This window comes from Struthio camelus, chromosome 5, assembly GCF_040807025.1.
Source record: "Struthio camelus isolate bStrCam1 chromosome 5, bStrCam1.hap1, whole genome shotgun sequence".
Lineage (NCBI taxonomy): Eukaryota > Metazoa > Chordata > Aves > Struthioniformes > Struthionidae > Struthio > Struthio camelus.
In genome coordinates, this window is record NC_090946.1 from 15,033,859 (window position 1) to 15,049,565 (window position 15,707).

The 15,707-nt window shown below is 38.4% G+C and overlaps 1 protein-coding gene across 2 annotated transcripts; it reads right to left on the minus strand.

The window, feature by feature from the left end:
• Positions 1-399: 399 nt before the first annotated feature.
• LOC138067309 (spexin prohormone 2-like) lies at positions 400-6,790 on the minus strand. Of its 2 annotated transcripts, XM_068944056.1 has the most exons (6): positions 6,701-6,790; positions 6,483-6,577; positions 6,295-6,372; positions 6,146-6,203; positions 2,192-2,257; positions 400-578 (listed from the first exon to the last, which is right to left on the minus strand). In XM_068944056.1, exons 2-6 carry the CDS (start codon positions 6,516-6,518, stop codon positions 493-495), a joined length of 324 nt encoding a protein of 107 aa, XP_068800157.1. In that variant the 5' UTR covers positions 6,519-6,577; positions 6,701-6,790; the 3' UTR covers positions 400-492. The 2 variants fall into 2 exon arrangements, with proteins under 2 accessions (XP_068800157.1, XP_068800158.1); XM_068944057.1 differs by lacking the exon at positions 6,701-6,790 and having other exon boundaries at positions 6,483-6,694.
• Between the last annotated feature and the right edge of the window lie 8,917 nt (positions 6,791-15,707).

The following is a 15,707-nucleotide window of genomic DNA, read 5'->3' on the forward strand; positions in this document are numbered from 1 at the left end:
ATTTAACCTGTTTTAAAAATAATGCAATCATTTACATGTGATATGGAAGGTATTTGGCATTTACTGGGCTGGACCAGAGAATCCCAAAGGCTTTGTCTACAGGGAGATACCTCGTTCTCTTCAGCAACCTAGCAGGTGGGAGTGATAGGCTCAGACACAAAGAGAAGCTGAATATGATTCATGTGGAGTTGGATGAGTACTGCCGCATCACATAAGACAGGTTTTGGAAAGAGCCTCTCTGACGAGAGCAAAGGAATGTTTGTCTGATGTTTTGAATGTCTTGCTTCCACAGACACTTATGAAAATTACAAGGGGAATTCTGAGTTTTTCTTTTTCTTACATTATAAGCAAGAAACAACGTAAGTAAAAACAACAGACTTTTGCAGTGGCTACATTCAGTTAGCATTTTTTTAATTGTTATTTTTAATTTTTTTTAATTTATTGTTTTTCAGCATGAGGAGGTGTTTGCAGCAAGTAAAGGAAAGCTTTGTTTTATTCCAGGTATTTAATAGCCATGTTTGGGGCTGTGAATCTTCTTCTGATGTTCAGAAATTTCATTGGTGTTGAACTCAAATAGCCTAAAGTTAAAGAAAAAACAAAAACATATGTATTTTCTGGGCATTCTTTTAGCAGGAAGCAGAGCGTGGTATCTATGGTTAATTGTCACAAATTATTCCAACTCCACTGAAGCCAAGATCTATTCTCTGACATCAGCAGGCATTGACTGTGGGTCCTTCATCTGTTCTACAGCTGCTGCAGATGAAGATCTGTCTATCTCATAAGCCTGGAGTATTGTTTTTGTTCATCCAGCCTTGCGAGCATGCACTTATCTAGTCCCATAGGTGCAGTGGAAAACCTGACTCTCTATACTCCCAATTTAGCTGTAGTCCTTTCTCCCCAAAGGTGAGGGAAAGATTTTTCAGATTAGCGTTGCCTGTTTTCTTTTAACCTTTTAACAGTGTCCTCTCAGTGGAGTCACTGAAACCAAAGCTATGTGCTCATTCATTTTCTAAGGCTGGCTGAACTGGTGTTGGGAACACCCTTTACTTTCCCCTTTAAAGCTTTGTTACTGCCATTATTCCTCTGCTAGTGATTGCTTATAGGGGCACTATTCCAGGAATGTCCTGGCGCACATATTTAAAGCCATAGCTACTAAGCATGTGCTTAACCGCTTTTCTTGTACAATAATGTTTTCCTAAACTGTTGACCCAGTCTGTTGCAAATTGGTCCTGTAATGCTGACAATTTCTGTTGTTTCTCAGAAGCAATTGAGGATCATACTAAAGACTCTTGGCTTTTTTTTTTTTTTTTTTTTTTTTAGGACTGCTCCAAATTCATTTTGACCTCAGCTACAATAATGGGTCTGGTAATCTGTGTGGCCCTGCTCCAGAAAATGTGGAGAAATGTGCTCTTCACGTTGTGCTGTTGTGTTGCAACAGAGTCATGCTGTATCTCCAAACAGCCGCTTCCCAACAGTGTAACTCTGCTTTGTGTACTCACTTAGATTCTAGTGCTGTAAGCTTTGGAGAAATTATACTTGCCATAACCCTGAACTTGCTCTTTCTTTCTGCCCCCTAGCACCATCTAATTCTATCTGTGTGTGATATTGGTACTACTTCACCACAAGTGAAACTCTGCGTCCTTCTCTTGCCAGGACTGCTCCTATTCCCCGCTCTCTTCCTGCTGCAGTCAGTGTTCTTTGGGCTCTAGGAGGTGCACTGAACTGTTGCTGGCCTTTCCTCAACTCTAGATATATGGAAAGAACACCAAATTTATTTTTGATTTTGATTTTTTTCCCCAAGAAAGAATTGAATTCCTAGAATACCACTGGTTTTGGAGGGAGGGGAGTGCTGTGTGTTGGGTTAATTCTGCTCTTAGAGAATTCAGTTCATCGCTGACAGCAGAGTCAGAATAATCCCGACCACTTTGAAAAATCCTGGCCTTCATCTGTTTTTCCCTCCGTTTTAGCTGTTGTACCAAAGCAAGGCATGGATCCTCTGTGGTGTAAACAATCCAGTGGAGCTGGAATGATTTACACCAGCAGAAAATCTTCCTGCTCCTCAAGGATTTTGCCTTTAATGTGCTAAAAAACAACAGAAATATCTATAGCTAGTATATCGATTATGTATACTTTTTTTTTGTATATTAATTATGTATACTTTTTCTTTAAATATTACTTTATAAAAACATACTGAAGTGGTCCAGATTAAGCTTGTAATACTGTTGTTCTTCATTGTCAGAGGCATATCTTCTGCCATCTAGTAATAAACGAGAGAAAGAAAAAACCAATTCAGGAAAACTGTTAAATCAACACAGCATTCAGTTTAAAGCAACAGGTGTAAGTGTACTATGTATATGAGAGAATGAAAGTGGATCTAGGCAAAGGAATAATCGTGTAGCTGCTTGCTACAGAATGTCAGCATAGACTTAAAAAGGTGAGGCTCTGGCCTTGGCTCAGCTAAACTAAAGGTTATTGCAGTGACCCTGGACTGAGATTTGCATTGCCTAGGCAATGGCTTGACTAAAACTGATAGTTTATAATGACATGCTGGGATAAAGTCACATGATTTAGCAAGTCTTCATCAGTTTCTCCTCAGAATGAGTGAGAGGTCATGAATAGCACTACTGCTTTAGGTTAGATAGTTCAAGTTCCTCCAGTGCAATGTTTTCAATAAAGAAATGACATGGTACCTGAGTCTACTTATCACTGTGGGGCAGAAAATGCTGTAGTTCTGTGCAGCTTTTCTTGCTTCTAGAGTGAGATTTAGTCTGCCTGACTTTAGACATGTGTAAAGTTAGACATCTACTTCAAGCTAGGTGTCTAGGCTCTTTCTAGCATCAATGAAAAGAGAGTCAGTCACCTCTAAAGAAGATGAACTGATTTCTGGAGTGCACACGCGCTCTCTCTGTCTCTCCATTGAAGGTTTGTTCTCATCTTAGGATGGGATAAATTGTCTGCTGGAGGTGCTTCTCTTTCCTCTGCCTAGAGAGGAAAACTGGACAACTTGCTTGAGCTAGATGACTAACTTGTATTTAGCTAAACTTAGGCAAGATAAATTCCACCCTCTGCCTCAACTGCTGCCGTCACAGTACTGCATCCAGTATTGCAGTTAAATAGCACCCCTACCAGGCTTTGTGCTGAAATTACTCAAGCAATGTATGTGAAGCATTGGGAGGGTAAAAAGTACTCAGCACAGATTGTAGAACTATATCTTCAGTTTTGCTGTCAACAGAGGGTATTTTATATCCAACCTCACATGTCTCAGCTTCTCTATATAGTATATTCAGCCAAGTCATGATATCCTATGCTTTTCAAACATTTGCACATTCATGTACAGTAGGTATAAGAACTATACACAGATAGGGGAGACTATGAGAACTCAATTGACTCCTTGCAGAAAAATCAGTTCTGGGAACTTGAAGGCAGCTCCGTGGTTTGGTATGATTAGAACTAGAAGATGTCTGTCTTACGTTTCATGTTTCTTGCCTTTGAGATGTCATGCTGAGATATTTATATACAGTAGAGGTGATGCAACCTTGAATAATCCAGAATGTCTCCCAAAGTCATAAAATAAGCAATTGCAAATGAATATTTACAGCATCCCTGACACCTACTTATTGCCACCTCCCTTTCATCTTCAGTGTACGATAGTTCAGAACGCTTCTTTGTCTGGTGTGTTTTGGAGAAGGGTCTTGGTTTGCTGGCAGTGTTTGTACTGGAGATGAGGTCAAGGTCAATATGCGTATGAGGGTCTCTTGCGACACATGTGGGTTGGGAAAGGAGTGACACAACAGTGTCTAGCTCTAAGTGGGCAGATACTTTAAGCTTACTCTTAATATTAAAGTATTAACTTGCTTTTGTGAGTTTGTGATATAGTTCCTTGTAAGGGAGCAGCAGGTACCATCAGGTACCAGGAGGTACTATCCTTTTAAGGCTAAAGGCATGAAAAAGTGTGATTCTTTGGCTAGGGAAAGCATATGGGAGGAAAGTCTGTAGCTTATATAATCTTATGCAAGGTAGTAAGTTAAAACAAGCTGCACGTTCTTTGGAGGAAGGCACTGAACCTGTATTTTCTTTTGTCGTGTGGCTACTTTATGACAATAGATAAGTAATTCTTTGTCATCATCAGGCATTATCATCAAGAGAAGCAAAACTTTTGGTTGACTGGCTTCTCTTATATAACCGATGTTTGTATATTAATATGTAAATTTAGCCTATTTACAGGAGATATTTGACTGTAGGAAAAGGAGTGGTCATTTAGAAATATATAAAACTATGATGCTAGCTGTCAGGAAGAGATGGAGGTAAGATTGTTGGCTTCCATCTGAAATCTAAAATATTTTCAAATTTTGAAGTATTAGTCCAAATTTACCTTTCAGAGTCTTTTATTTTTATAACAACATTCCCCTTGTTTTTTCTCTTTTTTTTTTTAAATAGCTGATCCGTATTTACAAACTTCAAGTAAGTCTGTATGTGAATTCTTTTTGGAGAAAAGTGGAAACAAATTGCTGATGCAACAGCAAACTCTCCATGAACATCATTGCAAATGGCTTGGCGAATTTAGAACCCTAACAAAAATAATTTTTGTAATAGAGCCAAAATTGCTAGAGAAATCCGTATGGTTGTACTTCAAGCATTTTGGTTCTTTAGGTTATGAACTGTTTTTAGTGAAGACCAGCATCACAAGGATTTACATTTTAGTTTCACAGTTTTAGCATTCACAGTTTTGTTTTAGTTGGCCTGATGCTGGAGGGTCAGCTACAAATCTAATGCAAACCAGGAGGAGCAGGAAAGTTATAGCAATTTTTAATCCATCTCTATATTCCTTTGGTTATGGACTAGCTGTTGTTGGCCTGCAACAGTCTTCCACCATCACAGCTTCAGTAGCTTGGAAAAGCTCTAATCTGCATCAGTTCCTTGGAGCTAGTCTGATACCTGGAATCACTGTGGAAGCAGCAGTCTGCACTCATCTTGTTTTACCATATACTAGTGAGAGAGGGGCATCTGGAATGTAGCATATGATGGCTCTGTGCCAGCCAGAGATTATCCTACTTTAAAGAATAACCCTGTGATGTGTTAAACTCACCTCAGGACTATTCCATATGCACCTCTGAAATATTTTGATTTCAAGTTAAACCACTCCAAGATTGTTCTAGTAATGTCTCAACCTAGGATAAAACTTCTCAAGCAAGGCAGACTTCAGAAATTAGGAACCAGAGGACATATAATGATTTAGTAATAACTCCTGGGCCATCAGGTACTCTTTGGAAACATATGGTTCCCAAATATAGTCCATAAAACCTTAAAGTCAAAAGAGCAGGTCAGAGGTAGTCCACAGTTTCTACAGCAAATGTCACCTGAATAATATCCGAAGATACCGAGTAGGTGTTCTGTTGAGCTTCTGCGTTTTAAGTATCTCATTAGTTCAAATGCTGTGTTTTCGAAGATATTTTTAGAGGGGACGCCTACTCAGTGACATTCTGTTGTCAAACAGAAGCAAACTTTCTACTCACTCGTCACTCACAAGCACTTGTCTTCTTTCAGTTATTTAATATAAGGAGATGACTGTTTACCGTGAGGATTCCTCTGAGTACCAGCAAAGCGAAAACAGCTATTTACTAGGTAGCCTTAAAAATTACCAGAACTGGAGTTCAAAACACTGCATTAAAATGCATGGTTCAGTTTGCCGGTAGAAAGACAGATCATTATATTTGCTTATTTTTCGAAAGGAGAAGGATAAGATAAAAAGTATGCTTTAGCCACATACTATCAAACCACCACTAAAATTAAGAATCTTATATTTCTGCAAATACTGTTGGACAGTTTCTCTGTGATGAGCATGTGTAAAATAAATATTTATCTAAGTATTGTGGTATAAAAAAAATTTTTTTTCTGCTAAAAATGATTCATACATAATACAAATATGCTTACAAGAACTTTGTTTTCGCCATTGCCTAATACAGTGTATTAATCTGCACAGTTCAGTTTGGCACAATTTTCATCTCATAAACAGTTTGATTAACAGTTTAGACAGCTTTGATTTTCTGTGATAGTTTCAAAATCTGTTAATATGTTTTTAACTTTTTAGTCTAAGTAAGCATTTGTCTGCATTGTTCACAGGAAAAGGTTTTTGAGTATAACTTACAGCGTCCTTTGAGGTACAGCATCGATTGTGGGCCCCAGTTTCTCACTGCAGCTTTACTCTGCAAGTTACAAAAAGAAAATGGGTATTATTTTACCAGAAATGAACCCTCTCATAATATGCAATAGAGACATTTTTAACACACTGTTTACCTTTGGAGCACACCAGGTTTCAACTACAAGAAAAACCATGAAGATTGCACAGGCACAAACCACGAAAGTTCTAGCTTTCTGAAAGAAAACAACAATAATTATAACTACTTCTGCTTTCCTGATGCAGTTAGCAAAATGGAGCAATGAATATGATGAATAGCTTCATGCATACATTATAATCTTCTTACCATTCTGTCACGTCTGCTGTCACTCCCTTGTATCATCCAAATTTCTGTCAAAAGATTTGGTGTGCTACTCTTTCACCCGTAAACTGCTCACGTAGCTGAAGATCATAAAATACAGAAATCTCAGTTCAGTTGGTCATGGTTCTTTCCACCCCTCTGTCTGACAGGCAACAATATATGCATGCACATTAGTTTGTGAGAATTAGATATAAAGTATTTACCTTCTTTTGTGATTAAAGCAAGAAAATTATGTGTCAGGCTCTTTTATACCAGGGTAGCTAATGACAGTTGGCCCCAGGAGATCTGGAAACAGCCTGTACCCAAAAGAAAAAAAAACCACAATACAAAAGTTGACTAAATGTCAAGCATTCTCAGTAGGTGGTGCATACATGTAATCTTCATCATCAGTCCTGTTTTCTACTATGACAAACAACTGACTATAAAGAGGTTAGAAAACCATTTCCTCTATATACAGAGTCTATTCCATGTGCATTTTTCTGTCACATACTTCTTATTTTCAGTTGCTTATAAAGTATATGGTGTCATAGCATTCATGGATATATAACAATGTTATTTTACGTTCATGTATTTTTCAATATATCCATTACAGCCATTATTTATGGTTTTATTGTTCCCTAGCTTATTGTATAAAAGTATATTCTTATTTCACTTTGGTGAAAGAAGGCATATTTGGTATGCCTGTTTCAGGCCTTTGATCACTTGATTGCAGTAGCAGTGACTGTATACATTTAATATTAATATAGTTGTAAGTGATTATTTTAATGGTGGTGTTCATTAGGAAGGTAATTTGCTCCCGTTAAAACTGCCCCCATTGATCACATACGGTTTGATACTGTTCTGTTAATTTTATGATTTCTAGATTTAATAACGGAGAGATGAAACAAAGAGTTAATTACTTTTCACTTTTACAGAACTCTCCAAAATTCAAGTGTATTTCTACCAAAAAAGACAGAAATGCTGCATTTTTAGACACAAGTATATGAAAATGAAGCTAAGGATTAAAGCAAACTATTTTGTGAAATAAAATTAAGTGACAAAGAGGTTATAGTACCTTCAAGATTCCTGCTTTCCTATTTAATGTATTTAGAAGCACAGCCTTAAAGAATGAGATTGGAGTATGACTCTATATACACATTTTTCTCCAATTCTGCCATTGTTAAACACTATGTGTTGCCTATGCCTCCTTTACAAGAAGGCTGCTTCTTACTTTTTTGACCTTACGAAGGAGCTTACCTGTGGATGTAAGCTTCAGCTCCCTCTTTACAACTTTTTGCAGTGCCAGGGTGGTGCAAAGTGCCCTGTCTGAGAATCAGACGTATTTTTATTGTAAGATAAAAAAGATGGAATCTGACTCTGTGTTTCCTTTTTCACTCAAAAGTCCTTGTTGTAGTTAAATTGAATTTTGGAAAGGTCTGAAAGACTAAACAGAAGCCAGGTCAATTTTTGCTCTAATTTATACCTTGCACAACAGCATTGAAATAAACAGCTTTATACCTTGTGGAAACTGCCTGAGGATCTCAGAAACTGCAAGCAGTGGATCATAAACCAGTGACCTTATAGATTCACTGTGTATGTGACTGGATGGAGAAGGTAAGTGACATCTCAGTGTTCGTGGTATTTAGCCGTTTCCCTGCTCAGACATGGCTTTATTCATTCCAACTATGCTGCATCTTTTTTAGCCCGTATTGGATCCCATTATTCTCCACTTCAGGACAAGGAGGGAGAGGTGAGGCCAAACAGGTAGGCTCAGCGAATGGGTTTCCACTGCAGTTGCACGCAAAGAAGCGGCAGTCCAGTAGCCCCCATGCCTCTGCTGCACAGCTGGGTCAGTGGCTTGTGTTTCCATATAAACTCCTATAGACCAAGTCTTACTCCCATTTCTCCCCTGGCATACCTTTGTCACTTTAGAAGTGACTTGGCTCGAACTCAGAAAGCTACCCCAGAGTTTGTACCTAGCAGTCAGTGGAGTTCTTGACCCCTCTGCGTAGAATCTCTTGCGATCTGGAGTAGAGCTGTCTGTTCTGCTTTCCTGGACTTCCTCATCTGTACGCCAGGTCTGTAAAACACAGGCAAATGCATCCCTGTGCAGCAGAAATTGTGTTTAATTATAATGTCTTCTGGTGAGGCAGGGGAGCATTATTTTCAAGTCTGTATCAGTTCAAGACCTAAATGTGTCAACACGTATTACCAGTTTGAGAACGAAAGAATGTATTTTGATAAATTGCAGCCGATGTTATTTTTCTGTAGCAGTGATTACATGTAGTATACACCTTGCTTTTTAGGCTTTGTTTTAACTGAATGATTTTCTTTATTGTATATATTCAACTAGAGCTTCGGAGAGTTATTATTGACTGAGTGATAAATGAAAAAGTAATTGTTCAACGACTCTAAAATAACTCACTGAAACTTTTCCGAGACAAATGAGTAGAATTTTACAGCTATTCATCACTCCATAAGAATGATTTCATCTGATTGCTTTAATGCCTTCACATCTCATTTAAGAATTTTAAAGAATAAGTGGATTAAGGTGTTTTCCTTTGTAATTCCAGGTGCTACTTTAAGGATATGCATAGTATTGAACTTTAAGCTACTCTTATTTTTTTAAGCATTTCGTATGGGCCTAACTCTCCAGTCCTTATGTAAGTCTCTCTTACACGAAACTTTTGCTGACTTAAGAGCACAAGAAGAGTTATTCTGAGGCAAACCAAAGCGATATCTAGCACAGCATTGTGTGACTTATAATGGCTAAATGCAGATATCTGGAGAAAACTGTGCAAGGAAAAAGAAAATTGTGGAGTGAGACTTCCTCTGCTCTCAAATCCTTTGCAGAGCACCAGAGTTACATCTAGAAAAGCGTGTTTACTAACGCCTGATGGAGTGTGTCTAATTGCGTTTTAATCCACTTATACTTGTGTTGCAACCTCTTGTGATGAGTTCTGCAACGTAGCATGTTGTGTGATAAATTATTTCCATTAGTTTGTTTCTAACTTGCCCTACTTAACTTTTCCATCATAAGAAATGAAGAAAAATTATTCCCTGTTCATCTTTTTTATCCCCATTTGTGATTTTGTAGACCCATGTCAAATTCTAATATGCCGTTTGCCTGTCTTCTGTCTAGGTGAAGACATGTATTCCATTTCATTTCTCCTTTTAATAGAAGGTATTCCATACTTTTCCCTCTCTGTACCTGTTCTTGCTCCACTGTTTACGTTGCTAGAAGAGGTAACCAAACTGGCATAGTGTTTGGAAGATAAGTGCAGCAGAGATGATCACAGAGCCACAGAGAATTTTTCTGTCTCGTCCTCCATTCTTTTCCCAATCATTCCCAGTGTCCTATGAGAACTCTTCTTAAAAAAAAAAAAAACGGTTGAAATGTGCGTATTAATATATTCTGAAAGACATCAATTGCCAAGCAAATGAAAAGCTTACATTTTAAGGAATACTACTAATTTGAGTAGGTAGGCCCTTGAAAGGATCTTGATTTTCAGAGGACAAACATACATCACACTGAGAAATACACTCCTTGGGGCTTTCTCACATTTCTTTTTGAAAGTTAAGTCTATGTGCATATTACCAATGTAAGGGATCCCCTCAGCTTTAAAAAAGAACAAGCAAGAGAATTGTTTCATTTTGCTTTATTTTCAGCTTTCAAACAGAGAAAAATACTGAAATCTGGAGATCTTAATTGCATAAAATTTGAGGTCTGTTTCTTAATACTTAACCGCCTCTGTTTTGTCCATAGCTTATAACCACAAATAATTAAAGGCAATTTGAAAATCAAGCTTTTGATTTTTCTCATGAGCCAAGCCCCTTGAGTCATGAGATTTCTTCTGTTTCTTGTTTGAACCGTATGCATTAGCTTGTGTTTTCTTCAGTTATTACGGACTTTGAGAGATGCTCCTTTGGAGGATTTGTCTATTTCACTCCATTTATGTGATTTATGTGGTGTATGTTGTTAGACAAAAAACACCCAGTGGTTTTAATGGTCGTTAGTTTTTTGCACAAATGCATATTGGGAAAACCTTCTAATTTACTGAGGATCAGATCGTGCACGTTGTGTTTAATGTGCTAAAGTTTATTCTTTATTTGAAGGGATAAGTTCCAGGTTTCATTTTAATATGTTTAAAGGGCATAGCTGAACAAAATTCAGTGCAAGAGATATAGGGTCCCACATATGAGTATATTGCTTCCTAGACTATTAAATATTGCACTTGTTGAGGAGGACAGAGGGATACCGCTCTCTGAAGAGGTTAGCTTAAGCTATCCATTTCCTTTACTGACAAGAGACCTGTGCTGCACTAATGTGAATCATACCAAAAATATAGTACAGTTACCTGTTCTCTTGCCTGTTTCAGGGTGATGTACTCTGATGTACAGAGTATCACTGTGTACAGTGACATGCATCCTGTGAAGAGTGAAAATTTGATTACTTTCCGTGCCTGAACTGCCGCACGTGGACTTCTCTGTAGCTTTTTATTTCTCTGTTAGCAGACTTGTAAGAAAGATAAGACAGTGAGAATACACCAAAAACTTTGTCTCCCAAAAACACCCCAAAAGTTTTGTCTAGCTGCAGTTCTAAAGATGAAGAAAATAACTTAATTTTTCCAAAGCTAGTCTGCCCATGCTTAGTGGCAATATGAATTCAGGAAATTCAAATGAGAAAAATCACATCTCCAAGGGAAATTTTGATTCATTTTAACTAACTAGAGTGATTTACAGAGTTCCAGCAGCTGGGGTATAGACAATAAACATAAATAGACTGGCCCAACTCTATTGTGTAAAAGATCATTATGGCTCTTGAACAGTTCTTTCTTTATGGAACAAACCCTTTCAGAGCCAGGATGATATTTCATGAACCAGTCCTTGATGAGATGAAGTCTGGCCTCTGACAAGTCATTCATATATTACAGGTGATAAAAAGAAGATGTGCAGGTGGCTTTTTAAGTACACCACTGCTTCTTAATGGAGAAATAATGTCAGTTTTGGAAGCAGCTGTTACTCGTGTTGTCAGCTGATGTGATAGCAAAAAACACAGGAGAATCTTTTGCATCAGTCTAATATGAGTTGGGACATTAAAACTATAGTCAGCCTACAGACAAGAAGATTTTTAACTCTGTTAACTCAAGAGGCTCTCTGAAATCATTGAAATAGTTTCACACTGTCCCTATGCTGCCTTGCTAAAAGCTGCACTAAAACTAGTCAAAATCAGGTTTTTTTTTTCATCCTGGTCAGACTCAGAGACCATGCTGAAATCAGTAAGTTTTTTTGTCTTTGGATAAAGCCTTCTGATCTGCAGACAGTATTGGTTTGGCCAGCTCTCGTAATTTTTTTTAAAGTTCGGTCTACTGGAAGCATCAGTTTGTGGAAAATCCGTGGTATATTTTTTACAGTAAGCTTTTAACTTTCATAGTTGTGGAGAAGAAGATGAAAAATGTAACTCAGTGTTTTCTTTCAAAATGAAGGATCTAGAATACCACACCCAGTTTATTTCTTTTTCATTTCTTTTCTTCTTAGCATACTTCATATTTGTAGCAGCTTAAACAGTAAATTTTGATTGTCTGAGTTTGGCAATAACTCCATTTCTTTGGTCTGTAGGCTGCAGACACATGGAAGATAGAATAGCACATAGTTTCCTCTGCGTTAGCTGTCATGTGCTTTCTCTTCCATTTAGCAATGGACCCTACGCAGCATATGCTCCTGTAAGGAAAGAGCTGAGGTCATCCACAGCCCCTTTCGTTTCTGTCATTTCTGTCAAAAATGTTGTAACTTGAATGAACTCCGCAGAGGTGCTGGCTGATTTAATCCTTTCTAGGTACTCTACCCCAAGTGTTCCATACTGAGAAATACTATGTGTGTGGCTCTATCCATTTGGGTTCTGTACATCTGTACAGCATTTCACTTTATAGTGTAGGTGAACCTTTAGTACAACAGGATGCCAAGCCTCCCTCAGAGTGTCAGGGCCCAGAGCACATTCCCCACACCTCCTAAGGATTTGGCTGCCTGGGCTCAGGGAGAGCTTAGATATGGTGCTCGGGAGCGGTTTTTAAGCTGAAACTCCTTGTATATGGTGCTTGCCTAAGCTGTGTTGCAGCCATTCCCATGCCTGGCTGTGTACCTTGTTGATCTGGACCCTGACCTTGACTCATGGACTTGATTTCCTGGCTTGATCTCAGACTCGCTTCATCATTATGTGCTTTGCTGGTGATCTGGACTGTTTGCTGTACTTGGGTACCGTCACTGGACCTGCTCTGTCCTTCTTGCTCAGTTACTGTGGGACTGCCACCTTACTGGTAAGGTCACTGCCTCTGCCTGCCTTCTTGTCACCCTCAGCTCCTAGCTTGGTTTCCCTTGAGGAGTAGCCTGCTCTTGCTGCTCCCAGTCACAGAGTTGTTGGACAGCGAATAATTTTGCAGCAAGATAAGCCTAAGAGACTGAAGATTTTATCTACTCTTCACCCAGTGTTCCCATGTGCTAGAAAAAAATCCATCTTATTAACAAGCATCTGATATTCTGCTATGCAGGAAAGTTTTATACGAACTGGTTGCCAGCAATAGCAAGGGGCAGGGCTTGAACGGTTTCAGAGATTCTTGTTTTGTATAATCCCTGAGAGTGAACCCTTTTTACTTACAGTGCTATTCTGCATGCTAATTGCCCAGTATTAATGGCTGATTCTGCCTCAGCCCATTTGAAAGCTGTTTATTCCTGCTGCTACTGGCTCTAGTGAGAGCTAGAGGCAGTTGTTTCTTCTGCAAATCGTTAACAGAGCTCAAATCCAAGTGTTGGGCACCGCATATTACAATCTAGTTCTTCCCTGTTCAGCTGCCTAAAGGGCACTGCACCGTTACTTCTTTCACAGGAAGAGGTAAGGACTTACTGTAAATCTTAAGTGATTACAACCAAAATCTTTAGATAGGTCAATGAGGTCAGGAGAAAGGAAACAACAAAGTTACAGGATGATAATTAAATCTCAATAGAGAAAAATATAATTGCAGAGAAATAGGATATGTGAGCTGGTTTTCAGGAGGAAAAAAAAGAAAGCCTTGAGAGAAAGGAGACTAGCTGCTGTCCTGTTGTACGCTTAAGAAAGAATCTCTTTATACCATGACAAAAGCAAAGTACTGTGAGGCCAAGATAGTGTGATTTTTTTTTTTTTTTTCACTGACCTGCCACCTTAGAAGAGATTACAAGCTATATCCAAAACGTCATTACATAGTCTTTTTCTTCAGGCTGCGGTGAAGTAAACTCCCACATGAATAGGCAGTGATTTGTGAGTTGGGTCCTTATCGTGAAGAGGGTGTGAAGAGCACTCATTAACCTCAAATTAGATAGCTGGAAGATGAACAAACTATTACTCACATAATTCAATGATCTAATTACCGCAGATAATTGATGCGATCATTCTGCTTCATTTGGTCAAGGATAAAAGGCCTGATTCTGATACTCTTCCTAGTGCAGGTAATCTCTAATTATACAAATAGTTCCTTGGCTTTACAGAAGAGGATTTGCAAAACTGGGCTCAGAAGCTGGATTCACTACGATAAAATTTAGATCCATACTTTTCCTTTTGTTTCACTCAGAACAGCCTTTTTGAGTAGGTTAGGAGGAGAATTATAGACTCAAATTCTCACATAGATCTGGACCAAATTTTAAATTATGAAAAATGTTCAAGTATTTTCAAGTATTAGTTATTGGCAGTAAAACCTAGTATTAGAAGTGTTTCTCCTCATAATACTTGCTGAGCTGCATGATCAAAAATGAAGTTTCACTTTGCATATGTCATAGCCTCTATTCTGCATGAATGCAACACACCTCCATCTGCTAGAAGTTCATTTTTTTCCATGCAGCTTAAACACCAGTATGTTCTTAGAGTCCTCAGAGAGACACAATGTTCTAGAAGCATGTTTCTGCATGTTTATTATGCAGTTTAGAGCTGCTGGTTTGCCTGGATGATCAGACAATTGACTTATTCCTAGGACTGATTCACTGTCTCCAAAACCAATGTCAAAAGTTATGATTTGGAGCTCTCAAAGTGAATAAAATTTCCTTAAAATCAAAAATCAAAATAAAAATTGAGAAATTTTCTTGTGCTTTTGAGCATGGAGAGTATACTCGCAATTTTTTCTACAGCCGCTAGGATTGCAGAGGTGTATCATGTGATATTATTAAAGAAGGATGAGATTGTCACATAGTTATATGACTTCAGGACCCAGAGCTTTAAATAACACTCTAGAGACAACAAAACTAATAATATCCCACAGATTTGACAAAACTGGTGTCCCCTCAAGATACGGCAATACCATTCCAATGGGTGACTAGTTTTTCAGAATCAAATAACTGCCCAGGCTTTTGGTTCCTTTACGCTTTCCCTTGACAGGTAACAAAAGTAGCAGCTTTGAACCAAAGACTTCTGGCTAATATTACCTTGCCAGGACAGGTGAATGTAGTGGACATGTAAAATTGATAGGTTGGTTCTCCCTTGGATGAGAGCGAGTGATTCTCTATTAATGATCTCGCTTAATGACAATTAATTTTCAGCAGTTTATTTCCTTTTTCTTTTAGATGAGATGCATTAGCAACGTGGATGAAATCTGATGGTCAGGAACAGTTTGCTCCAGACAAGTAAATGTTCTTTTCTTATATGTAAAAATCACAGTAGTGCATAAGGCTCTTTTAACAACAACTCTGATGGTGATTGGCTTCATTCGCTCCTGATGAATGTCTCATCATCATTCATTCCATCCTTCTACCACAGCTTGGAGGTCAGTATCCTTGTGTAGACTGTAATTCTAGGAAAGCACAGAAAAATGGCTTTTCAAAAGTCTTTCCTTCTTTTAGGTCCCTCACATTTTTGGGTGACCAGTGTCTGATATCCGTCATTTCAGATTTGCAGCCTCTGAATGACAACTTAACCTCTTCAGGCTGGTTAGTTGTGCTCTGCCTGCTCTCCGAATCATTCTGTCACATCATGTCTTCTCACTAAATTAGAGATGAGATTTATAAAAGGGAACTTACAGCTGTTCAGAGGAGCTGGTGCTAGTAGTTTATAGGCTATTGTTTAGCTCTGAATAAGATCTGGTTAAATGTAGCTGAGCAAATCATGAGAAACATAGAAGCAGAGAGTAGCTGCAAATTCTCGCTTTCCTTCCAAGAGAATGCCTGGTGGCCACTTTGGGGTGGGGTAGCATCATGACTGCTGTCTGCCACGTG